This window comes from Ranitomeya imitator, chromosome 8 (genome assembly GCF_032444005.1).
Source record: "Ranitomeya imitator isolate aRanImi1 chromosome 8, aRanImi1.pri, whole genome shotgun sequence".
NCBI lineage: Eukaryota > Metazoa > Chordata > Amphibia > Anura > Dendrobatidae > Ranitomeya > Ranitomeya imitator.
In genome coordinates this window covers 160552071-160578405 of record NC_091289.1, presented here as the reverse complement: position 1 = coordinate 160578405, position 26335 = coordinate 160552071, and the positions used below count along the sequence as shown (strand labels likewise).

Here is a 26335-nt window from a genome sequence, read left to right as displayed (position 1 = left end):
CCGACCGCGCATGCGTGGCCGGAACTCCGCCCCCTACTTCCCCGCACCTTACAATGGGGCAGCGGATGCGCCGGAAAAATGCATCCGCTGCACCCATTGTGCAATGCAGCAAACGCTAGCGTCGGAATCTCTCCCCGACGCATTGCGACGGGGAGATTCCGACGCTAGTGTGAAAGGAGCCTTACTAGCAAATTATAGAGGTGATCCACTACCGATGACCTATCCATGGTGTAGGGGGGAGTCAGACTCCCAGATCAGCAGGTCTCCGCTCCGGTGTCGCTGGATGTAATCAGTGTGCAGATCCGAAACAGCACAGCTCCATACACCATTTAGTGTCCGCTTACGGGTACTGCAGCTTAGCTATTACTTTCTTCAGTAACTCAAAGCAGTTAAGGCCTCTTTCACACTTCCGTCGTTTGCAATCCGCCGCAATCCGTCGTTTAGGGCAAAAAAACGGATCCTGCAAATGTGCTCGCAGGATGCGTTTTTTGCCCATAAACCTGTATTAGCGACTGATCGCGATGGATTGCCACACGTCGCATCCGTCGTGCGACGGATCAGTCGTGTTTTGGTGGACCGTCATAACAAAAAAAGTTCAATGTAACGTTTTTTGGTGCGTCACGTCTGCCATTTTCGACCGTGCATGCGCGGCCAAAACTCCGCCCCCTCCTCCCCGGACTGCAGAATGGGCAGCGGATGCATCGAAAAACTGCATCCGCTGCCCACGTTGTGCAAAGAATTCACGTCGGCCTGACGCATTGCGACGGGCCCGTACTGACGGAAATGTGAAAGAGGCCTAATGGTGGGGGTGACATGAGTCGGACCCTCATTGGTCTCATATTGAGAACCTATCCACTGGACAGGTCTTCAGTATCAAAGTAGTGGACAGCACCTTTAACATTGGGGCCTATCACCCTGTAGCAGATTCACCAGTTAACATCCCTTTATAACGTTGGTGGCTATAACAACACTACATGTCAGGAACACCCCGCGAGAGCTGACATTTATGAGCTGCTTGGAGGTGCCATTATTACAAGATAATCCTTTCCCCCCGTCAGTGGTAGTAACGTGAAGACTGATCAGAGAATGGTTTCTTGGACATAATGTCAGCTGATGCTTTGCCGGGTGAAAGTAGAGAGCAAGAAATTCCCTGGAGCCATTTATGTGTATATTGGAAATGTTCCAGAGAATTATTCCGAAAATTATATCTCTATTTTAGTCACTGCCATTTCAACCACTCCCTAGTATATTCTGCTAGGTTCCCCCAAAGTTCCAAAAGTTCATAGAGTCATAGGCTGACGGAAAAAAAAAAACTTTTATATAAAATGATAGATCAGAAACATATAGTGCTGTGTGCTGCCAGTTCTTCCTTCCTCCAATCATTTCTTTGCTGCCATTCAGTAATAATGTGAAAACCCGTTTAAAGTAGGAGATAACAGAGGCGCGTCATTCCCGGATTTCCTAAAGTTGGCAAAGAACTGCACAGCCGGTCTGATTTGTGCCGTTTGTGTATATCGGTTTTATTTGTACCTTTCATCCTTTTAAGTATTTATGAATAGGAAAACAGATGACACAAAAGAGCAGGAAGGAAGACGGCCGAGTAATAGAAGAAGCGGTATTCCCGCAGGAGGCCTCGCCGGTCTGGGCCATGGTCCTGTCTCCAGTATCTCCTATGAGTCAAGGTCTGAGAGTTTTCACACTTGTCAGACACATTGTGTAAACACTCAGCCCAATCTTACAAGTTTGGGTGATTTCATTTATAATGTACAATCTTATAGAACAAGGGAATATTTTCGTCTGATCTTTTTCATTTTTGTCTGAAAGACAGCTGGAACGCCTACCATGTAAACTGATCAGAGGGGGAGAGCTTCTGCTGGAGCCAGCAGCAGAGGTTTGTGACTATAGGGGGAAATGATCTTCTCCCACAACGGATGGATAATTCTTGATATAATTGTTACAGTTGTAATAAAGATGGACTAGTGATGGGCCGACCAGTGGCCGTAGCTGTATAGATCAGATACAAGTGTATGGAGAGTGAGGCTGTGCCCACTGGCCGGGAGTATGTATATCACATACGTATCCTCTGGGACCGGCTCAGAAACCAGCGAATCCCCGCAGTGCACTGGGGGAATTCATAAGTCTGCATTCACACAGATTTGGACTGTACAATCCCTTTTAAGAGGACATTTATTTTTAGTGTATTTTCTCATTTAGTGTTCTTTCCCGTGAGCATGTAGCTTCTCCAGGATACTGCTCGGCAGATCTACGTCACATATTAACAAAACACACACAGCCCGCAATAATAAACACCGTTGTCCTATCTCAGCGGTGCTCATAATGACCCGCGGAGATTATTTACCTTCCTTTTCTTGCTCGGCCGGTTACAGCAAAACAAACATGTAGCGTTCCACAAGAGTCAGATCTTTCCAAGTAGAACAGACCCATATTCCCATCTGTCCATTTAGGATACATCATTCCTAGATGATCTATGGATCGGTGGACACCTCCACATTACACAGTCACGAGCTCTTAGGACCTCCTAGCCCAAATCCATAGACATGAATATGGAGTCTGTTCACCATTTGCAGCTACAATAGATTCCTGATTTCAGAGAAGGTTTTCTACCTTCTGGAGCTGTCTGTGGGAATTTTTGGGCGTTTGTGAGGTCAGACACTGATGTTGGAGGAGGCCGGGATCACAATCTCCGATGATCTACTTCATCCCAAAGATGTTGGATGGCCTAGAGGTCCGGCCTCTGCGCGGTCAATCATCTTCTTCCACATGAAACTCCCCCATCCATATCTGTATGGACCTTGTGCACTGGGGCAACGTCAAAGGGAACAGAAAAGGGCCTTCACCAAACCGTCTGAATGTATTGTATGCAAAAAGCAGTAAGATTTCCCGTCACTGGAATCTCCTATCTCAGTAATGGGAGTACATCAGGATTGAGAAGTGTGACAATAACTGATCAATGTTGGCAGAGAAAAAAGAAGATTTTTGTGAGAAGATATAGGACAAAGATTCTTATTTTCACGTATACTATTAACTTATGGAATAAAAAAAATCACTTGTGGTGGTTGTACTGATTCTTCTTTGGATTAGTTTTTTGCATAGCTATTGATTATGGCTATGTAACATTAGATACACATTGATTTACTGCTTATTGTGACATCCTACTGCAGGACAGGCCGGTAAATACGGCCCTGAGGACGGCGCTGGTATCAGTCAGCTCTTTAGAACGACCCATTCTTTCAGAAATGTTAGGAAAGTCAGAGTGAACGGCGAGGGGCCGGATGTTCTACACCGGGACTGAATGAAAAATCTGAATTCATTGCGAAAGACGTGCGTCCCAACACTTTTGTCCATATAGCGATTAAAGGGGCTATTTAGGCAAACAATCCTGATTACTTATCCTTATGTTAGGTCATCATTATCAGTTTGGTGGGGGTCCGACGTCCTACCCGTCAACCCACGGGGACCAGATGATAATATTGAACAAATCTGAACTATACAACTGATTAATGTGCAACCATGGAGAGATCATCAATAATATATGCCCGGAGAACCTCGTTAAAAGCTTTTTCTGTATGAGTTGTGCTGATTGCATCAGAGAGGAAAGCAGGACTCTATGGACTCACGCCTCAGATTTGTCTATGGCCGAGACGTTGCACGCATGCGCGGCTTGCTGTCTTGATTGGAAGCAAAAAAGAAGCTATGCATATATCGGTCCACGTGAACAGGTGGCAACATTTGGGCTCAAGAACAAGTGCGCTTTCGACAGGCTCACTTGCTCTTGGGCCGAACCGTTGCCACCTATTCACATGGGCCGATAAATACAAAACATTTTTTGTATGGAATTTGCTATTGAGTCCTGCCCACTTTATATAGACACACATTTATAGTAGAAAGGTTTACTCCAAGTATTTTTATTTTTTTGTAAGTGGACGTAACGCTTATCTATAAAGGAACATATATCCTCCAAGTCGTATGGACTAGGACGCGATATTAAGCACGATGTGTAGAAATGCAGATGATCACTGGGGGAACCATTGGGCGGCTTATAAAAGAAGAGCAGCATATAATTTGCCCACATTACTTATGCTTAGATACAAGGAGACGTTCAATTACTTTAATGATACTTTCCCTTTGTAACAGTGGTTCTCTTATATACGACACAGTCATCTCATTGTGTCCAACCGCAGAAATGTCTATCAGGCCGTAGCTCCACCATGGAGCCACTTTAATCATGATATTCGTGAACATTATCATCATCTTTTCCCTCTAAGTATCTAATCTCTGTGTCTGCCAGTGGAGGCGATTCAGGTCACAGAAGGGGGCAGCTGAAAAAAAGGTTGATGCCATTGTAAACAGCATGGAAAAGAAATAAACCTGGAAAAAACAAAAAGCGCAATAGGGTCTTATCTGGGTAGACCAGGTAGCGCGCTCGCCTGATAGGTATGTGTGCACACAATCACTGAAAGAGGCTTAAGCTGCTGCAGACCCATGAGAAAAGTTGTGGGTTCACCTGCGTTGCCATCAGTTGCTGAGACAGAAATCCAAAAATCAATCACTGTGGTTCATTGGTCAACGCGTTTCGAAGTTTCAAACTTCTTCTACAGTACAAGACGTTACCAAGGTTTTGTCCTGATGAAGAAGTTTGAAACTTCGAAATGCGTTGACCAATAAACTGCAGCAACTCATTTTTGGATTCCGGTCTTCTAATCAACTGGCAGCGGCGCAGGTGAACCCACACCATTCCAGCACCTTTGATTGCCTATAAAAATAATGGAAGAGATCAGACCAAATGCAGTTTCTACCAGATTTCTGGATGTTTTTTCTGCATCCGGGGAGCATATAATAGATCTTATACAATCACAGGGGCTTGGATGCGGTTTACCTTATAATGCAATGTATTAACGGGAGGGTCCGAGAATTCTGGCATTGATGATCTAGGATAGGTCATCAATACATATAAAATTGGTGGAGGCTCGACACTCTTCATCCAGATCAATCAGGTTTTTGCACATCCAGCTGCAGCAGGAACTGCGAAGAGTTCAAAGCTGGAATAGCTCAGCTAACAGCGGCAAAACATGTGGGCTCGGGGACTCAGACATGTCACTCAAGCACCCGAGATGCTAGGTGCATACCCAAGCACCCTGGGCAAACTCCAGTAACGAGCACTTGCGCTCATCACTACTGATCACTTGGAGCGCTGGGTGTTGCACCCACCAGCAATATCTAATATATAATTGCCTAGAATACTACTTCCTGCAATTTGTGCCAACTTCCGTGGCTTTGTCCGGAGCTAATGTCCGGAGCTAATGTCCGGAGCTAATGTCCGGAGCTAATGTCCGGAGCTAAGTGACGTCAACAGTGTCCAGTGTCTGATTGGTTGCCGCCTGCTGCGAGCGACCAATCAGAAACGTGCCGTACTGTGACACACTCCGCCCGCCATTTTGGTGTGATTTTTGAATTTTTACCTCACAGCAAGTTTCTACTGCGTGGAGGCGGGTCCAGTGACGTTGCTCTTCAAGCTCCTGCCGAATTTCGTCAAAAAAATGATAATACCATTTACCAAAACTATATATATTTAGTTGTGAAGTGGTTCAGTGACATTTTCACACCAATTTTGAACTTTTGTTTGGTGTTTTCTCCATATACTGCCTATTATTTTTGTTCTTTCTTACTATTATTTATTAATTGTATTATTCTTACATTTGAATAAATAAAGTATATATGGATTCTAGACTCCCGATTCTTTAGAATCGGGCTGCCATCTAGTAATTATAATAACCATATTCATAAGAATAGGTTATCAATATAGATGTCCTGGAAATCCCATATTAGACATTTAGAACACATCCACCTCTGGAATCTGTCCCCATTTCTAGAATGGGGTCCTCAACACTGACATGAAGCAGTGGTTTGGGGACAGGGATTCTGGCAGCAGGTGAGCTCCAACTGGGCCGTCCATCTACAGAGAAGATGAACCCTATAGATCCTTACAAGTCGGGGGATCAAACTATTCTTCCCAAGTATGTGGACTTTGGATACTTGTCCTTGAGAAGAGGCCACTGGACGATGAAGCGGTCTGCCACACGGTAGAGGATTTTTCCCGACAACGATAGCGACTCTACGCGACATAAACTTTCCACGTAGATGATGAGGACTTTCTTTATGCCCAAAATGCCAAGAAGAAGAGCAGAGAAGCACACAGGGATACACGTTCCTGGTCCATTGCATAAGATCTAGAAGAGAAATGCAAGTCACAGAATTTAACGAGTGACAAATGACAAGAGGTTTATGCATCAGTCACACCAGTTATTGCATATAGACGATTGACGTTCCTTGGCATGATACCACTGATATAAATAGTGAGGTGCCACCCATTGGCGCACACACAAGTCAAGAGTCCACACAAGTTTATCCTGCTTATACTAAGTGGCCCCATGATTAGTTTACGTGATGAAAAAGTGGATATCTGTGTGATTACTGCCGAGACTATGCCAAATCTCATCTGGGCAATGCTGTATTATATGTGAAGGGCTACACCTGTAGATACGCTCTTGTTGTATGGCCCATGAGGAACCTACAAGACTCCTGGTCAGGACCTTCTCATTTACCTGTGGTCACAGGAGCCCCCACTAGGTACAATCCTTTTTTAAAGGGAATGTGTCATCAGTTCTTGTATTTTCAAAATGGCATCAGCCGACATCGAAGGAGAATGAAATTATTGGGCGGCTTAATGCAAAGTGCCTGACCCTTGTGTGGTGAGGCCCATGTCAGGTAGTCAGTCGGCCATGCTGAAATCTCTGCTTCCAGCCAATTTAAATCTAATGTGTATGGAAGACTTAGCCATCAAAATCAATTGTAGTGAGAAAATAAGGAATTTTATAATATATCTTACCACAGGAATCTGCTTCCTTTTCCTCCTGGACTGATTTTTTTTTCTCAAAATTCTCAATTTATGGGTACAATCTGACTTCAGTTAACAAAGATTTCCACATTGAGGAGATTGGAGATGATAGTTGGTGCTTATAAAGTTCTATGTAGAACTGTGATTATCATTTTAAGAGCACTTACAGCAGAATATCTGTGTCTGCAGATGTATAAAAGCACCAAATACAAGATTTTACCCCTGAATGGAGAGTGAAAGATCAGTCCAGGAGGAGAAAGAAGCAGATGTCTCTGATCGGATATATTACAAAGAGTTTTATTTTCATGACTAGTATTGATATAAACATTACAACAATGGTTACTCTTTAAGTACAATGGTGCAAAGAGAATGAATTTATTCAGCTACAAATGAAGCAAAGAGTGTGTTCCCCTTATCGGTCACTGGGTCGTTATCAAGATTCCGGATGATGGCATTGGTGGTAATAAAATCAGCGTCTTTAGGTTTTATATGATGCAAAAAAAATAAACAAATAGAATTTATTTTAATTCCGATGATCAATTTTATCTGTGGATTTTTCACAATGATTTTACCCATTGCAAAAGCACGAACTGAAATCTTCAACTGATCCATAACAGATTCTGCACGTTTCTGCAAGATGAAATGAGCACAGCGACCCTGGATGAGAATTTAGTATTTTTTTAATTAAAATGCAGTAGGGATCCTATCACTGATTATCATGGCTGTCTTTGTTTTTCACTCCCCCGCCTGGATTTCTCATTGACCCCTCGGTACACCTTGTATCCAGCATCATACAGCGATGTCGGACCTTCACCTATATGTACAGAAGATTAAAGTGACAACATTTCTGATAACTCCTAAATGTGTCACCAACAAGCAGATCAGTATGCGGAGCTTTCCCGAAATCTACAATTAAGATGAAAATAATTGACCCCATTCTTTCTCCGCTTGATTGACTGGTAAACAATGATCTCATGACAACGTAATTACAAAGCTAGGAACTTCCCAGAAAAAGACATTTACTTACATTAACATACACACAAAGCTCCACCAACAATTGACAATAAATTGCAGCATGGGACAACACTTCAGGAGTACAGAACAAAAGAGGAAAAATGTCACTGGCCGAGGGGCTCACACAGTGCGTGGCTAACACTAGCCCGAGCTTCCGGAAGAAAACCGACATTTTTGTGCAAATAAAGGAGATGTCCGACCTTAGAATAATCAATTTATTGTATTCAAAAATGGAAAAAAAAAATGAACTTATTATTACACCCTACTCCTGCAGACTCCATCTTTTCAGGCCCCGGACTATTCACTTCTGCATTGATTAGAACACAGGGACAGAGCCGCTTTCCTCCCACACCGATGCTCACCAGCTCAATTCAATACCTAAGTCAGCCATGATGGAAAGAGGGGGCTGGCTCAGCTAACCCCCCATTATCACGTCCCAACACAAGAGACGGGGGCACATTTTTTTGTCTCTACTGAAACAAAAGCAGAAATTGAGAGACCAGAACTAAGAGAGGGGTCTAAAACAGGAAGAGTGGTACAGACGTGATAGTTATTTTTGTGTGTTTACACATGAAATTAAAAACAAAAACAAAAAAAAAAACAGAAAGAGCGATGTTCAGAGTTTTTTTGGGAAGGAGGGTGGTGGTAGCTCGATAGTTAGCCAAAAAAGGAAACAAAAGCAGAAGTTGAGAGTCCAGAACTAGAGGGGGTACAAAATAGGAAGAGTGGCACAGATGTGACAGTTATTTTTATGTGTTTACACATAAAGTAAGTAAAAAAAAAAAAAAAAAACAACAACAAAAAAACAAACAGACAGAAAGAGCAGTGTTCAGAGTTTTTTTGGGGAAGGAAGGTGGTGGCAGCTCGATAGTTAATCCAAAAGGGCAATATCTGCCATGATGGAAAAGGTCAGCATGAGAAACAATGCCGTTATGAGAGAAGGGTAATGGTTTGGCATTGTCAGCCCAAGTAAAGATCTTAACAGTAAGTTAATGAATAATCCTGTATAACCCCGGCTAGGCCTTTATCAGTAACCAAATATTAACCAATAGGATAAACGCTATTCAGAGATGTAAGGGAACCCATTAAAAAGACAAAAGAAACAGGAAAAAAACTTCTCTACAGGTGAGAGGTACTGGTTGTTATTGGCAAAATAAAAATGGCTGTATGGAGACTGAAAGCCCCTTTATTACACAAACATCGGCCGAACCTGTGAATTTAGGGGGGCTCAGCAGACATTAGTCTAATGTATACATGTGCCTCCCGACAGATGATGTTGGGGCGACAGAAGGATCCAGCATGTCTGATTTTAGACTGATAATAATTTTGTCCCATAAGAGAGAAGTCATCGCCACATCCATCCGGTTTTCTCATAGGGAGCGCGGGAGCACTCGACAGTGAGAATCAGGGGGGACGACAGCAGTCTGATGAACGATCGACTGGACCATCGTTTGGCCGATAGTGGTCTATAAAGTGAATGGGGGCTTCTAGGTGAATTTAGATTAAACGACTGCTGATCAGTAAATATTAACCCATCTGTGGTTGCTTAAAAGCCAATTTACCCAGCATGAGACACGCACTAAACGTTCAGTAGTAGATCGCTTAGTGCGCACACACGGCCACTGTTTCGCTTACAGAGGACGGTGCACTTCCCAACACCATGATCCTTTGGGCAAACCAAAAAGATCACTTCACCCGAATAATGAATGTATTGCTTGTTTATCAGGTGATCGTCAGCCAGTCTAGACTGCATGATTACCGGGTACATAGGAACGCTCGCTCACGTTAATCCTGCGGTGTACTGCACCGTAACGGAACGCTCGTTTCATGATCATTGCTGCGGTGTAAACAGGCTGCCGATTACCTTATGAGAAAAATGCATATTTGTTGGGTTAATGTATCTTTTGGTTTTCCCAAAGGATCATCGTGCTCGGCAGCTCGTCGTCCTGTGTAACGGGGAATCACGTTGTTGAGACCAATGGCAGCCAACGCGGACTGAATGATATGTTACAGATCAGTCAGTGCCCATCTGAAGCCCGGTCTGCCTGTGTGATAAGCTTTTGAGTGACCGTCGATCAGTAAATATTTAATGATTAGAAGCAGTTTAAGGCTCCAAAATCAGATAATATAAAAACGTTTTTACTCATGGGAATGCACTGTGGGAAAAAAAGTATGTAAATTAGCACTCCTCAAGAACTAACTTGCATCTCTAAAAGCCAGAATGGGACTGCTTGTCCTGAACATAAATCTATGGAACTAAAGAAACATTTACAGTTCATACATTTCTCGGGTTGTAAGATCAGGAAGGTGCGACAAGCTCCATCTACGTTCCACCAGATCTACAAAACCAGATCATAATGTACTGGTGAGCCGAATGACATCAGGTCACAGAGAGCAAGTTATCACATCTGGTGGTGTCAGGAATGCAGAAAGATAGCAGCATTTCTCCAAGGTCTGACCAAACTTCATTCTCAGAATCGCCCCGTCACTATTTTTGGAAGAAAGGAAAACAATATAGCAGTGGAAGAACAAAAGGGGAGAAGCCAGCGCTGCTTGTGGTCAGAACGCAATATTAAAAGTGCACATGCACATATTAATTTCTAACTGTATATCAAAATGAGACATTTAGTAAACAATTGATCAATTCTTTGAGCCACCCCGCCACTTCACAGCATTCTCTTGGGGCAGTCCTACTCTACGATTTTTATATTCGCTGTGCCATTACGGCCTCCTTAATATGTTGAGAGAAAGACCACATTAATCCCACTCTATGTTTTTTGGGGGTATATTCGCTGTGCCATTACGGCCTCCTAAATGTGCTAAAAGCGGGACCATATTGAATGCAAACCGTACCTGTAGCTTTTCTGAATCACTCCCATGGCGCCAGAAAGGGTATGTGCAATTAACGGTCGTGGCTCAAAGAATTGATCAATTGTTTGCTAAATGTCTCACTTTTCATATTGCGTACTGACCACAAGCAGCGCTGGCTTCTCCCCTTTTGTTCTAATATAGCACTGCCCCCAATGAGGGGCATCTAGGGAGGAAAGAGAATATAAAGGATTATAGACATATGTAGAAATGCCCCATGTAGGATGATCGTATATTAGCCAGAGACTTGCAGGCGACTTGCTAGGGCCAGTACTGGTCTTGGTTCTGTATATGTATGGGGAATAAGGAGATTAGATTACAATTGTCCCTGGCGCCATGGATTCTGGCGATTACAACTTGTGTACAATGCTGGAGAAACTACTGGAACTATATAGAACATTAACTATATACACATCCATATGCTACTGTACATAATGCCGGTATCTTACAGGGTCAGGGACCTTCTTCTATTAGCCCGAATGGCAAAAAAAAAAAAAAGTGATAGAAAAATACGACAGACTTATTATCAGCTCTATTAAACAAGAAGATGCCGTCACTCACAGCCGCCCATCAGGAGGGCAGAGGCAGCGCCTCCTACATGACTGCAGCCGACTTGTATCTGTGGGTTCCCTATATTATTTGACAGTTCCCATTAGCCAAGCACCACCATTTTTTTATGCTATGAGCAGACTTGTCCCTGTAAGATTTGGGTTTATGAACAGTTTAATTCTAGGTGGTCCAAGAAGTATCATTTCTACTTGCGGAGAGTGACATGATTCCCAGAGGAGCATTGCGGCTTTAAGTCTCCTCACCTCGGCATGCTTATCATGTCACTCTCCGCAAGGAGAAACTATACTTCTTGGATCCCGGTCAGACGCCTCTCAACCAGCCAAACCAGATCTCCACTTTGCACTGACGAGGGGCAGTACCCCGAAACACAGTGTCTGCAGATTGAGATTCTGGTTTGGCTATTATCCTAAGTCATGTGACAAGGCTCGTTATAGGGTCAACATTGACTGTTAGGATTGCTACTTCCAATACTTGGCACTAGAGTTCTAGTCCTCAGTCTCTGAAGAGACAATTTGCACAATTCTAGGTGGTGAAATTCACATGCTGGATAGGAGTGCAGAGTAAGGTTATGTGTCCACCGTCCATAATGACGGAGAACTCGCTCCGCCCAAAGCGCCACCCCCTTCTGTACGATCGGCGATTCCGCATGTGTTCATTGCACACATCCAGAATCTCCGCACCCCATTCATAGGACCCTTTGATTTACCTTGCGGTGACGGAGCGTCGCCGCAAGGTAAACAGACATGCTGCGATCTAAAAAGACGCGCCGCATGTCCGTAAACGCAGGGCCGCCGGGTGCGTGTTCGCTCGCATAGTGGAGATAGGATTTCATAAAATCCCCTCCACTATGCGGTAACATCTGGACGCTGCGGGTTGAACGCTGCGGCTGTACACAGCATCCAATCCGGATGTAATCCGGCCCGTGGACACATACCCTAAGGAAAACTACAGATAAAAATGTATCATGCATAACAACCTGCCATGTCAACCAGGATTCATCCCACTGGTAAATAGAACTGACCATCATTTTACAGAACCTTATGTTTCTTCTCATTTTTTCTTTATCTCCTGCCAGAAACGTGGTCAGGGAATTTAGTGACCTCCGAACCAGAGTATACCAGAATGTTTATCTCACATACAGTGAGAGCCACGGGTCCTACAAATGGTAAAACATCGACTTTGGCCATACTGAGAAGACTATCCGGCTCTATGGCAGTTGTGTGCGAAGAATGGGGGATCACACTCGGACCCCAACAGGCGGACTTTGTGTTTGTTTGTTTTACTTCTCATAACCTCCCCCCAATTCTGATTTTATTACGATCCATATAGGGACCACCTGTCCACCTCTAATGCCCCAAGAAAATTAGTTCTTTGGAGAACTCAAATATTTTTTGTGGAGGACTTTTACATAGAGAATGAGGTGAGGTGGGTGTAAGGTTGTGTGCGTCCCATACGTCTAAATATTAATGCACATAACAGAGGAACGAAATCCAGCGAGGCAGCAGGTGTGCACTATAAAACCCAAATTTATTGTAGAAAAATGAACTAAAAGTGCATGGCAGTTCCAATGTGACAGATCCACGCGTTTCAGCTCACGAGTAAGGCTCCAAGGAGCTGAAACGCATAGGTCTCAGTCACGTCAAAACTGCCATGCACTTTTAGCTAATTTTTCTACAATAAATTTGGATTTTATAGTGCACGCCTCCTGCATAGCTGGATTTCGTTCCTCTATTTTGTTTGAGCCGGTTCCAGGTTTTTCCGTGCAAAGAAAATCAGCAGGATCCTTGCTGCAACTTGGGTGAGCGGACTCTCTTTTCCCGTTTCTCCCCTCTAAGAATTTGATAAAGCGCACACACAAATTCACACTACATAACTATTTTGTCGGGAAGAGTTGACTCTAGCTGTTCCACCCCTCCTCTGACAGCAATTGGGGGGCATAAGTAAGGGTAGAAATGTTCATCTTAATCGCCAATGTTCTCCCATCTGAGAACACAGGCCAAACGTTCTATGAGGGTTTGGTAGGAGTAGGCGATGGCCAAATGACCAACAGTCTGAGCAGTTTCCAGGGGTTGCCCAGACACTAAAAACATATAATGCTCAAGCTACCGATCCCTCATGGCCCCTGTCCCAATGCTCCTCAGGCCGCCCAAGTCTCCAGATTTCCTGCTGGGTCTGGACAGGTGTGAGACCTGCAGACAACCACTTGCTGCACTGGTGAACCAATGAGTCAGCGCTGCGGCCAGTGATTGGATGCAGTGGTCACTTGCATAAGTGTGATTTTACTATTTTGTTTGTGGCTGATAAGACATCATACTTCTGGTTATCATGAGAAAATAGGAGTAGGGGTGCAGCAGATTTCAGACCTGTAACATTAGGCAACTGGACGATGAAAAGGAGATTGCAAAAATAGCTGTCACATTGTGTATGTATAAAGGCCCTTCTGGAAGGTTTCCTAGAATATGCCACAGACTGACATATTATCCTACAGTAACCGAGAAGTCGGTGAATATATATTTTTTTTATGAGATTTGACATTTACGCTTTGGTTGCAAAAAGGTGAATAAAAATAGAATGTAAGAATTGTTAGATTTTTAGCATTTCTCAGTAATCGGGACCATATGTCTGTTGTATATAGTCTGCCAAGACATAAGGAGTCTGTCTGATGGCCGGCAACCTCTCTGCCTTCTATATAAGGCAACATATTGGTGAGCGCATGATGATGTGTGACAAATACACGGGCTCAGCATGGGTCAAGAGGCGATGACAGCATCAAATACCCAAAAAAGTCAACGTCACGTGCCAGCCATCAGAAAGGAGAAGAGGCGAGCATGGTTTCTTTTTGCATTTTTAAATCTGCTGGGTTTTTATAATTTTTCCCAGTTGGGTAGCACCTTTATATATAGGAGAGCAAGGAGAGTCTGATGACGCTATTTACAATGAGTCTGTAGTTTTAACAGTCTGCTGCTTTGCACTGATTTGGGGCAAAAACTCTGACACACGTGTCTGCAAATAGAGCTTCTGGTTTAGCCTCCAATTCCAAGTCATGAGGCAAAGCCATTTAAAAGGGTCAATATTGATTTATTTACTACTGCTACAGCCTAAGGTGGCAGAAGATAACATTTCTAGGGGAGCTTTGCATGGCCCATAAGCCATATGCCACCTTGGCGGTCTCTCAAAATTTAGACATATCCCCCCTTAGGCCTCTTTCACACTTCACTTTTTATACAATCAGTCACAATCAGTCAAAATGTTGAGAAGACGGATCCTGTGCAGATTGTAAAAAACAGATGCACTGGATCCGTTTTTGACGGACCAGTAGCGTTTTACAAGCATAGTGTTTGAAAAGTGTAACCAACTTTTTACTATTGATGCTGCCTATGCAGCATCAATAGTAAAAAGATATGTTAAAAAAAAAAAAAAAAAATCGTGCTATTCTCACCTTCTAACGGCCACCGCAGCGTTCCTGATGCTCGCGACGCTCCCGTTCCCAGTGATGCCTTGTGAAATGACCCAATGCGAGACCGCTACGTCATCACAGGTCATTCTCGCAAAGCATTACTGGGAATGGGAGCATCGCGAGCATCGGGAACTATCTTTTTACTATTGATGCTGCATAGGCAGCATCAATAGTAAAAAGAGAGAGAGAGAGAGCAAGAGAGAGTTTCCCTGAGTGGAAATTCTTCCGCGCATGCTCAGATTCAAAAGACGGAACCAGTCGCTGGATTCCTGCTTTTGACAGTCAGCGACGGATCTTGCATCCATAGGCTTCCATTATAGCCAACGACGGGCAGCGCAGGACCCGTCACGGAGCAATTTTCCGACGTGCACAAAAAACGTTTCTATGTGCATTGTCTCCGCCCGACAGACAGCGATTTTACGACGGATCCAGTGCATGACGGATGAAACTGATGGCCATCCGTCACAATCCATCGCTAATACAAGTCTATGGGAAGAAAACTGATCCAGCAGAAACATTTGCTGGATCCGTTTTCTTTGCAAAAAAAAGCATTGTAACGGAAACAGGAAGACGGAAGTGTGAAAGAGGCCTTAGATCTCCTCTCATAGATCTCTAAGGCTACTTTCACACTAGCGTCGGAATCTCCCCGTCGCAATGCGTCGGGCAGAGATTCCGACACTAGCGTTTAACGCACTGCACAACGGAGGCAGCAGATGCATTTCTCCGGCGCATCCGCTGCCCCATTGTGAGGTGCGGGGAGGTGGGGGCGGAGTTCCGGCCACGCATGCGCAGTCGGAAAAAAACGGTCCGTCAGGAGCAAAAAACGTTACATGTAGCATTTTTTGCTCCCGACGGTCCGCCAAAGCACGACGCATCCGTCGCACGATGTTTGCGACGTGTGGCAATCCGTCGCAATGCGTCGTCAATACAAGTCTATGGGGAAAAAAACGCATCCTGCAAGCACTTTTGCAGGATGCGTTTTTTCTGCAAAACGACGCATTGTGACGGATTGCAGTTAACGCTAGTGTGAAAGTAGCCTAACCCAGCTGACCATTTCTACCGATTTGCACTGATGAGGGGCAAAGACGCAGAAATACATTTCTTTGAATTAAATATCTGGTTTGGCTTCCAGTCCTAAGCCATGCAGATAGTCCCTCTATGGGGTCGATTTTGACTTTTAGGATCGTTACCGCCTATAGCTGGCACTAGAGTTCCTGTTCTCTTCCTCTGAGTGGCCATTTACAGTTTTTAACATTGTAATAAAAACTTCACCGGATTAAAAGAAAATTATATATAATTTATGCCCCTGTTAGAAAAGCGCAACACAGAAACATCCAATGACGTGCTCTTTTAGCCATCTGACTGCTACCACCAATCAAGGGCTTCAGCTCATGTTATCATCTGGACATTGCAGATGTCGCTTCCACAGCCGACATATACCTCTGGAGAGGATCCATCAGACTGACAGAATGAGTATGCCTCCATTTGTCATTTTAAAAGAGAGATCTATGCCTAACCAAACAAACAAAAAAAAAAATGTACAGCTCATTACACCTCCTGCAGCTTTTATCTCAGGGCACTGTCAAAGTTACTAAATGTTGACTTTGTCAGCTGTGCTTGCCCTCGTCTCTTCCCAGTTGGTCAGGTCAGGTGTAAAAACAACAAAAAGTCTTTTTTTTCTCCTCTACTACAAGTTGTGTAAAAATTTTTCTAACATCTCAAATACTGTAACTTCACAACAGAATTCTGGGAAAAGTTTTTGGCGAATCGTCCCCTTTACTTCTTATAATCCTGTATTCTTTTAAACTTCCAAACTCTTATGGTAAAAATCAATGGCTGAACATAGCAGCGATATCATTCATTGGTTTATATTCTGTCACATACGGAAATGTATGACTGGACAAACCTAATAGTAGCATCCAAAAATTTGCTGATGTTAAGGAGCTCAAGAGCGATGAATAAAAGATTTCCATTAGGTTTTACCAAACCAAAAAAGGGATTCATGTTGGCAGGATATCAGAAAGAGACAATAGATGTCTAATGCTTATTGTAAGCGAGTGAAAGGCAACTTTCAATGTGCTTGGACACCTTAAAAAGGCAGCTTCACGTGGTACCTCTTTTTTTTGGGGGGGGTGGGAGGGCTTGAAATCACTTCAATTCAGTATGTGTAACATTTGGATTTTACTGCAGATTTAAAGTACAACGCCGGCATTTTTTTTATTTTTTTTATTTTTATTTCAGCACCAAAGTGGTATCACTTACGTCTATTCTGTATGCATTACCGATCGCAGCCTTCTACCGGTGCTGGCACTACTCCAAAGTCCCTCTCCGCCATCTTGTGACCTCAGCTGTGACTGAACTGAAGTCACAGTTCTCGGTCAAAAGCTCTCAAAGTAAGTCTGTGATAGCCGCGTTCAGAGTCTCATTGAGAAGTGACTTCTCATCTGCACAGCAAACACTGGAGCGGTCGAGCTAGTCACAACTCCGGTCACGAGGACCAGACCGGTGCTGGGAACGGCAGAAGATGGTGATCGGTAAATATTTTACTGCACATTAGGGTGGAAAAATTCTGCAGCACGTGAATGATATTTACCGTACTTAAAAATCGCACCCAGGTGACTTGTACTAGGATCCGAGTGTGTACGCACCTACCAGTGATACTCCTCTGGCTGGCGCTCTCCTTAGTGCACTAAGGCCATAGATATCTTAAGGGGCATTTACACCGCACGATAATTGTGACTGAGTGTTGTTAAAAACATTAGTTTCACAGGTTGTATAAACAAGCTGCGAATGAACGAGTAAAAGTCTCGCTTATAGGGTGAAATCTGTTGTGCAGCACCATAACAAAAAAAATATATAATTGTTCTCATCGGTGCATCGTCCTATGTAAACTGGACTCGCACTGCCGTGAACCATGGCAGCCTAAGTGCACCGAGCAATCTATTAAGAGTGTTCAGTGCGCATCAATTACTTTGATCTGCCTGTGTAAACAGGTATGTACAAGACCACAAATTGCTAATTTTTTTCCCCATCGGTGGTCGTATCGCGCTACTAATTGGTCCATGTTCATTATTTTCGGTATCCAAAACATTAGAACTTCCGGACAACAGCTAAAATTATTTTATCTGACTCCCATCATGTATCCCCGTCATCCTTTCTTGATTACCAAATAGGCAGCATCTTCATCGATCCTCGCCAGTCAAGGTTAGGACCGTACTGAATAGGGTCGATGATGACATGGTGGGATGGCTTAAGAAGTAAATTACAGAGTTGCATGATTTCACAAGCGCTCTGTAATTTTTACCATATATAATGGCGAGAATGGCCTTACAAATAACAGTGGTAAAACAAAGGCTTAAAAGTCCACTTACCATAAGAAACTATTAAGTTCCTGCTAATGCAGGGAACAGGTAACAAAAGGAAAAAACACTGGGCAACTGGTAATGAACTCTATAAAATTTTACCTTCCGATACTAAACAGGATGGGCCATTTATATGGATACACCTAAATAACATGGGAATGGTTGGCGATACCAACTTCCTGTTTGTGGCACATTAGTATATGGGAGGGGGAAAACTTTTCAAGATGGGTGGTGACCATGGCGACCCCAAAGATAAAAGTCTAAGGGGGGTAGATCGGGAGACCTTGATGGCACGTTCCCTGAGTTTTTCTATCAAGATGGTGCACCACCACATTATGGTGCACAACCACATTATGGGTGTCAGGTCCGAGCATTCCTACATGAACAGTTTTCTGGAAAGTGGATTAGTCGTTGGCCAGCTGAATGGCCACCAAGGTCTCCCGATCTGACCCGCTTAGACTTATCTTTGGAGTCATCAAGATACGAGATGTGCAGCATCTGAAACATCGGATACTGGAAGCCTGTGCTAGCATTTCTTCTGCGGTGTTGCTATCAGTGTGTCAAGAGTGGAAGAAGAGGGTTGCATTGACAATCCCACACAATGGGCAGCACTTTGAACACATTTTATAAGTGGTCATAAACTTGTAAATAACTCATGAAAGAATAAAGTTACGTTAAAACCAAGCACACCATTGTTTTTCTTGTGAAATTCTCAATAAGTTTGATGTGTCACATGACTATTCCCCATTGGAAAAAAAGAAGATTTTTGTGTACTCACCATAAAATCTCTTTCTCTTAGCCTCTAATTGGGGGACACAGGACCATGGGTGTTATGCTGCTGTCCACTAGGAGGCGACACTATGCATAATCTGAAAAAGATTAACCGTGGCTCCTCCTCTGCAGTATACACCCCTGGACAGCGTCAGCTTTCTCCAGTTTTGTGCAAAAGCATTAGGAGGAACGTAACATGAATAACATAACCATGCCTATAAGAAGGCAACTATGTACGAGCTCAAGAAAACAATATGAGAACTCAACAGTAACAACGGCCCGGAAAGGGAAACAGGGTGGGAGCTGTTTCCCCCAATTAGAGACTAAGAGAAAGATTTTACGGTGACTACACAAAAATCACCTCGACTCTGTCGCCTCATTGGGGGACACAGGACCATGGGATGTCCCAAAGCAGTCCCTGGGTGGGAAGCAATGGACAAATATTGTGCAGGCAGGCCCCTACACTTGGGGCACTGCTGCCTGCAGAACACATCTACCCAGGCTCGCGTCCGCTGAGGACTGGGTATGAACTCTGTAGTGTTTAGTAAACATGTGTAGGCTAGTCCAAGTGGCCGCCTTACACACTTGTTGTGCCGAAGCCTGGTGCCGAATGGCCCAGGAGGCCCATACCGCCCGTGTAGAGTGTGCCGTAATACTGGCTGGAAGAAGAGAATTCTTAAGGCGGTAGGCCTCTTGTATGGTGGATCTGATCCACCTGGCAAGAGTAGCTTTGGAAGCTGGCAGACCCTTGCGGCCACCTTCCGGAAGGAAAAGAGGATCAGACTTCAGGAAGGACGCAGTCCTAGACACATATATACGCAATGCCCTGACAAGGTCAAGCGTATGCAGAGCCTTCTCCACTCTATGAACCGGGACCGGACAAAGGGATGGCAGTGAAATTTCCTCATTGAGGTGGAACTTGGACAACTTTCGGAAGGAAGGATGGGACCGTACTGAGAACTACCTTGTCCTGGTGAAAAGCCAGGAAGGGCCGTCTGCAGGAGAGTGTGGTCAGTTCAGACACCCTGCGTAGCGAGGTGATTGCCACCAGGAAAAACCACCTTCTGGGATAGAAGGCGAAACGGGGCCTCCTTAAGGGGTTCGAAGGGTTGTTCCTGCAATGCTGTCAGGACCAGGTTGAGGTCCCACGTTTCTAGTGGTCGTCTGTAGGGGGGAACCAATCTGGAAACCCCCTGAAGAAATGTCCTTACTTGCGGCTTGGTAGCAATGCGCCTTTGAAAAAGCACTGAGAGGGCTGACACCTGGCTCTTAAGCGAGCCCAGGGACAGCCTGGCCTCCAGACCCGATTGGAGAAAACCAAGTAGTTTGGGGATGGAATAAGGGAATGGGGTCTGGCCACAAGATTTGCACTAGGTAAAGAAAGCTTTCCAGATACGGTAATAAATCTTGACAGAGGCTGGCTTCCGTACCCTGATCATGGTCCTAATGACGTCCGGCGAGAGCCCTGCCTGGGTTAGAACCCAGGTTTCAAGGGCCACGCCGTCAAATTGTGGGCCCCTGAGTTCTGGTGGTAGAACGGGCCTTGTGATAGAAGGTCCGGGCGGTCGGGGAGGCGCCAGGGGGGCGTCTGCTGTAAGTTGTACGATGTTGGTGTACCATGTACGTCTGGGCCAGTCCGCTGCGATTAGGATGGTTGGAACTCCTTCTTGCTTGATCTTCCTCAACACTCTGGTTATCAGGGGGAGAGGTGGAAAAATGTATAGAAAGTGGAACTGGGTCCAGTCCTGAACCAGAGCGTCTGCGCCGAGCGACCGCGGATCGTGTGTTCTGGCCATGAAGTTGGAGACCTTGGCATTGAAGTGGGATGCCATTAGGTCCACATCTGGAGTCCCCCAGCGATGGCAGATCTGGCGAAAAATTTTGGGATGGAGAGACCACTCTCCCAAGTCTATTCCTTGTCGGCTGAGGAAGTCTGCTTCCCAGTTGTCCACACCCGGAATGTGGACCGCCGAGAGAACCGACCCTGTGTCCTAAACCCAGTGGAGGACGTGTGACACTTCTCGCATCACCTGGTTACTGCAGGTCCCCCCTTGGTGATTCACATATGCCCCAGCAGTGGCATTGTCCGACTGTATTCTGATGTGAGAGGCTGACAGTAAGTGATGCAAGGCCCTCAATGCCAGGAGGATGGCACGAATTTCCAGGATGTTGATGAGCATGGTCGCTTCCACTAGGGACCTACTTGCCCTGTGCCCTGTGGTGTAGGTGCACTGTACCCCAACCCATCAGGCTTGCATCGGTGGTCAGAACCTTCCATTGACCTGTGAGAAAGGATTTCCCCTTTGCTAGCGAGGTTGGCTTGAGCCACCAGTGCAGGGACCTCCTGGTTGACGACGTTAGCCGGAACTCCCTGTCGAGAAAGGGTTCTTGTCCCAGGACTTGAGGATGGCTAGTTGGAGAGGCCTGAGGTGAAACTGGGCAAATGGGACCGCATCTATTGCTGCCCCCATCCTGCCGGGGACTCTCATGGCAAACCGGAGAGATCGAGGGGGTTTGCGGAGGAGGGTGCGAACTCCTAGGCAGAGAGCCAGTGCCTTGTCCTTGGGAAGGAGCACTAGACCCCTGGAGGTGTTAAATAGCATTCCCAGGAAGGTCAGAGACTGACTCGGGGTTGGTGATGACTTTTGTAGGTTGACTAACCAGCCCATGCGACTCAGTGTCGATTGTGATTGAGACGCTGAGGTCGCAGTCCTTGAAGGTGGGAGCCTTGATGAGTAGATCGTCCAAGTATGGAACGACTACTATGCCTCTGGAGTGCAGGACGTCCATGGTGGCTGCCATGACTTTGGTAAACACTCTGGGAGCCGTGGCGAGTCTGAACAGGAGAGCCATGAACTGGTAGTGGTCCTGGTTGATTGCGAACCTGAGAAATCTGGGCAGGTGCAATCAGTATATGCAGGTATGAGTCTTGTATGTCTATGGAGGTGAAATATTCTCCCTTCTCCATGGACGCAATGATGGACCGAAGGGACTCCATGCGGAAGAGACGAACCCGTACATATTTGTTGAGTTGTTTTAGGTCCAGTATGGGCCGCACACTGCCTCCTTTCTTGGGGACTACAAATAGACTGGAGTAGAACCCTCGGAAGCGCTCGGCCGTGGGGACCGGTACTATGACTCCTGCTTGAAAAAGCGAGGAGAAAGCTTGTTGGAAGGCACGAGCCTTGGCTGGTGGTTTTGGGGGGACAGAGAGGAAGAATCGGTCCGGTGGGTTGGAGGTGAACTATCTTGTATCCGGAAGACACTAGTTCCCTGACCCACCTGTCTTCTGCAATAGGCAGCCAGACTTGATGAAAGAGCAAAAGTCGGCCGCCTACGGGTGTGGTGTCTTCCGGAGTCCGTGAGTCATGATGAGGAGAAAGTCTGAGATTTTCCTCCTCTGGGCTTAGACTGGCCTGCTTTTGACTGCCAGGTCTTGTCCGACCTTTGCGTCTATTGTGAGTTGTCCCTGTGTGGGGAACGGTTACGATTTTTTGTGCTGGATGCGAGACGGACCAGCCCGAGGAGTTCAGAAAGGATCGGAATCGAGTTTAGTTACGCTACTTTTAAGTGCGTTTAGGTTTCAGTTGGGGAAGAGAGGTACTCTTACCCACGGTGGCGTTGGATATCATCGTGTCCAACTTTTCGCCGAAAAGTCGCCCACTGAGGTAGGGGAGGTGCGTGAGGGACTTTGAGACTGCGTCCGCTTTCTATTACCGCAGCCAGAGGATACGCCGAATTGTGATGGCGTTTGATGCTATCCCTGCTACACCCTTGCTGAATCCAGAGCTGCATGAAGCATGTAATCTGCTACAACGGCTATTTGAACCGCTTGGTCCGACAGCTCAGGAGCGGATGGTTGGAGACCAGCTTGTAAATTTTTGGCCCAGGCCAGAATGGCCTTGGCAGCCTAAACTGAAGCGAACGCGGCAGCCAGGGATGCCCCTGCAGCCTCGAAAATTGAACGAGCCATGCGTTCTACCTGCCGGTCTGCTGCGTCCCTGAGGGTTGAGCCATCTGGCAGTGAAAGGAGGATCTGTGCTGCTAGTCTAGAGACTGGGGGGTCCACTTCGGGTGGGTCTGTCCATTCCTTGGCATCCTTCTGCGGGAAGGGGTACCTCGCCTCCAGATATTTGCGATTTGCAAATTTTTCTCAGGCTGCGAGAGCTGCTTTTTAAGGATCGCCTTAAACTCTGGGTGGTTAGAGACAACCTTAGGCGGCTTCAGAGGTCCTTCAAAGGAAATCTTGTGTTCTGGGGCCTCTGGTGGTGGATCAGAAGTGTCCAGCACCCGATGGATGGAACAGATTAAGTCCTCAACTAGCGCTGTATTGCTATGGGGGATTGGGATCAGGGACCGCTCCGTTTCCTTGTCTGAGTCGGAGTCACAGATGCCTTCCAAATCCTGTGTATCACTGAGACGTCCCCTGCTGGGTGAGCTGGGGCTGAGGCCTTCTCTGATCGGGGATTGCGGAGATCTGCATCGTCTCCCCCTGGAAGGGGATGGTCTAGATCAGGGGTCCCCAACTCCAGTCCTCAAGGCCCACCAACGTCATGTTTTCATGATTTCCTTAGTCTTGCCCAGGTAATAATTGCATCACCTGTGCAATGCAAAGGAAATCCTGAAAACATGACCTGTTGGTGGGCCTTGAGGACTGGAGTTGGGGACCCCTGGTCTAGATGACATGGAACTACGGTGTCTCTCCCTAGAAGGGGATGACCGTGAGCTATGGGATGACGCAGATGGACTTGACCTATGGGTCCGCTTGCGTCTGACCTAGACGTCGATGTGCCAGGGTCGTCCTGTTCCTGAGTCAAGCTCTCCCTTTGCTGGGTAACGGTCATAGCCGAGGCATGACTCTGCAGAGCCTGAAGCAATGTGGAGGTTAGGTTATCTATAGACTGTGTCATAGATTGCGACATCTGAGTGACCCATTACGGCGTGGCATTAGACACCGAAGCATTGGCAGGGGCTTCTTGGGGATCTGATACAGTAATGCAGTCCTGGCAGTGCTGCTGCCACTGGGGAGAGTGGTCCTGCAGGCTGTGCAGAATGCATAATAGCAGTCCTGCCTGGTTCTCTTGGACCTTGAGCCCAGCATAGTGCACAGAGTGCAGAAGGGCTGGCTATGCAGAGGACCTTACAGGAGTAGCTATGCAGAGGAACCTATAGGGGAGCCCTATAGGGAATATGGATTCACAGCCGAGTAAAAAAAACGCAGCTGTGATCTTACCCCACCAGTTTTCCCCTAGGTCCAGCCCCGAAGATCCACAGTCCTGTGCCCCCCGGAGACTGGCTGGCCTGGTCCTGCTGACCGGGAGATGCAGGGTTAATCCTTGCTGCAGTAGAAATGGCCGCCGAGGATAAGAGGAAGGGGGAGAAGGGGGCGGAGAGCTGAGAAAAAAGGAGGCAGAGCTGTGTAAAAACGCGCCCTTTCTGTCTCGATCCGCCCCCTCTATGACACTGTAGAATGCCATATTTGTCATCTGGGGGGGCGGGGGGAGAGGAGGCGGCGGCTTCAGCTAGGCCGAAGCCGTGGCCTAAATTAGATGCCTGATGCCCAGAAAGGCTCCAGGCCGGCGCGAAAGTCCGGGAGGGGGTCAGATCTGAACCGGACCCCCCCCCCCCCGGATTTAAACGCAGGATAGTGGTGGGGCTATAAGCGGAAGGGGGGCCTGGTGACGGGTCCCCCTGAGGCAGTATAGAGCTGGTGCTGCCGCAGAGACAGGGGCACAGGGAGCCTTGTGTCTCTATTGTGCCATGCCTGCCTGCACTCTCCACGGCCCCGACAGGAGGCCTCAACTGGGCTGGGGTCCCTGGAAACAGGCGCAGTGTGCTGGCCCATTGCTGGGAGCTGCAGAGTGCTGCCTGTACAGGCCCTACCTGAGGCGTCTCAACCTAATGCCCCCAGAGGGGGATTAAGGAGGGTGCTGCTGTCACCATCAGGGGGCTTTATCCTCGCCTCGACCTCGACCCAGAAACCAAAAGGATTTGGGGAAGGAGGGGGGGAGTCTCGACTTCGAACCAGCACCCGAGGGACCGGGGAAGGAGCGACATGGGGAATAGCCATCTTGACTTCAACCGGGCACCCCGTAATAGGGGGCAGAGGAAGGAGCCATGTCGGGAGTCTCACAGGAGACCCACTTTTCTTCCTCTGTAATCCGTCGGAAAAAAACAGAGTAAAAAATTTTTTAGGCGTGCCTCCTATGCGACACTAAGCAAAAACTGGAGAAGGCTGACGCCGTACAGGGGTGTATACTGCAAAGGAGGAGCCACGGTTAATCTTTTTTAGATTATGCATAGTGTCGCCTCCTAGTGGACAGCAGCATAACACCCATGGTCCTGTGTCCCCCAATGAGGCGACAGAGTAATAAAGCTGGATCCAAAATGGCCAACTTCAAAATGGCCGCCATGGTCACCACCCATCTGGAAAAGTTTTCCCCCTCCCGAATACTAATGAGCCACAAACAAGAAGTTGATATCACCAACCATTACCATTTTATTTTCGTGTAACCATATAAAGGCCCACCCTGTATAATGAAGCATTAATGGGCAACTTTACATTAACCTTCTCTTCTATTCTTGAAAGCGGTGTCAAGCAGCTGCCATAAAGGCTACAGTAACAAATTTATGGTACTACACTCAGCTTCTAGATATCCTCAGACTATTAGTAAACTCCTTCATAACATTTATAGCTTTCAGAAAGCAGCTGTTAACAGAGATTTAAAGACACTCTGGTCGTATGTCAAGATGAAAATGTGTCGGGAGCTGAGTAACTGTCTCCACACGTGGCAGCTGATCAATAAAACATAATCTTCTGAAAATGCTGAAACTCATGAGTAATTTTCTCAGATTTTCCAGATTATGAATACTATTGTACTGAAAGATCACAGTCTATGTTGGATTTGAGGGTTCCTTGAACCTAGACTTGGTTGAGCTCTCCTTGAAGATCACAGTCTAGGTGGTCTGCAGGGTTTTTTGATCCAAACGAATTCTCCCGTAAAAATTAAAATAAGCCAAATATCTGAGCCCATTTTAGAGTTATAAGACAAGACTACCCAATATTTTCCAAACCAGGCGAGTATTCTGTTGTTGGCTTGCATCTTTGGGTCTTCAGGCACTACCGATCAGAGTGGATTTACACTTGTTCAATGGGCTCTGCCCATGGATCTTGTCCTATTTTTTCTTGTATTTACAACTTGGGCTTCATCTACAAAAACATTATTATTAACAGAGGTATCAAATGTAAATTTCTGGTGGTCCAGCTGCTGAGATACCTGCAGATCTCACAAGCAGGGGGCCTAAAGTTCCCTGTGTGAATGGAGCTGTAGTGAGCATGTGAAAGTGGAGCAGTGGTCGGTCACACATGCTCACTAC

At 46.0% G+C, this 26335-nt stretch overlaps 1 protein-coding gene across 1 annotated transcript in view; it reads right to left on the bottom strand.

Moving 5' to 3' along the window:
- Positions 1 to 3923: 3923 nt before the first annotated feature.
- The window catches only part of ALG14 (ALG14 UDP-N-acetylglucosaminyltransferase subunit), a 43980-nt gene continuing 21568 nt past the window's right edge, over positions 3924 to 26335 (bottom strand). Inside the window, exon 4 of the mRNA XM_069737691.1 lies at positions 3924 to 6248. Within this exon, the coding sequence (XP_069593792.1) occupies positions 6018 to 6248 (231 nt within the window). The 3' untranslated portion in view covers positions 3924 to 6017. The remainder of the gene's footprint in view (positions 6249 to 26335) is intronic.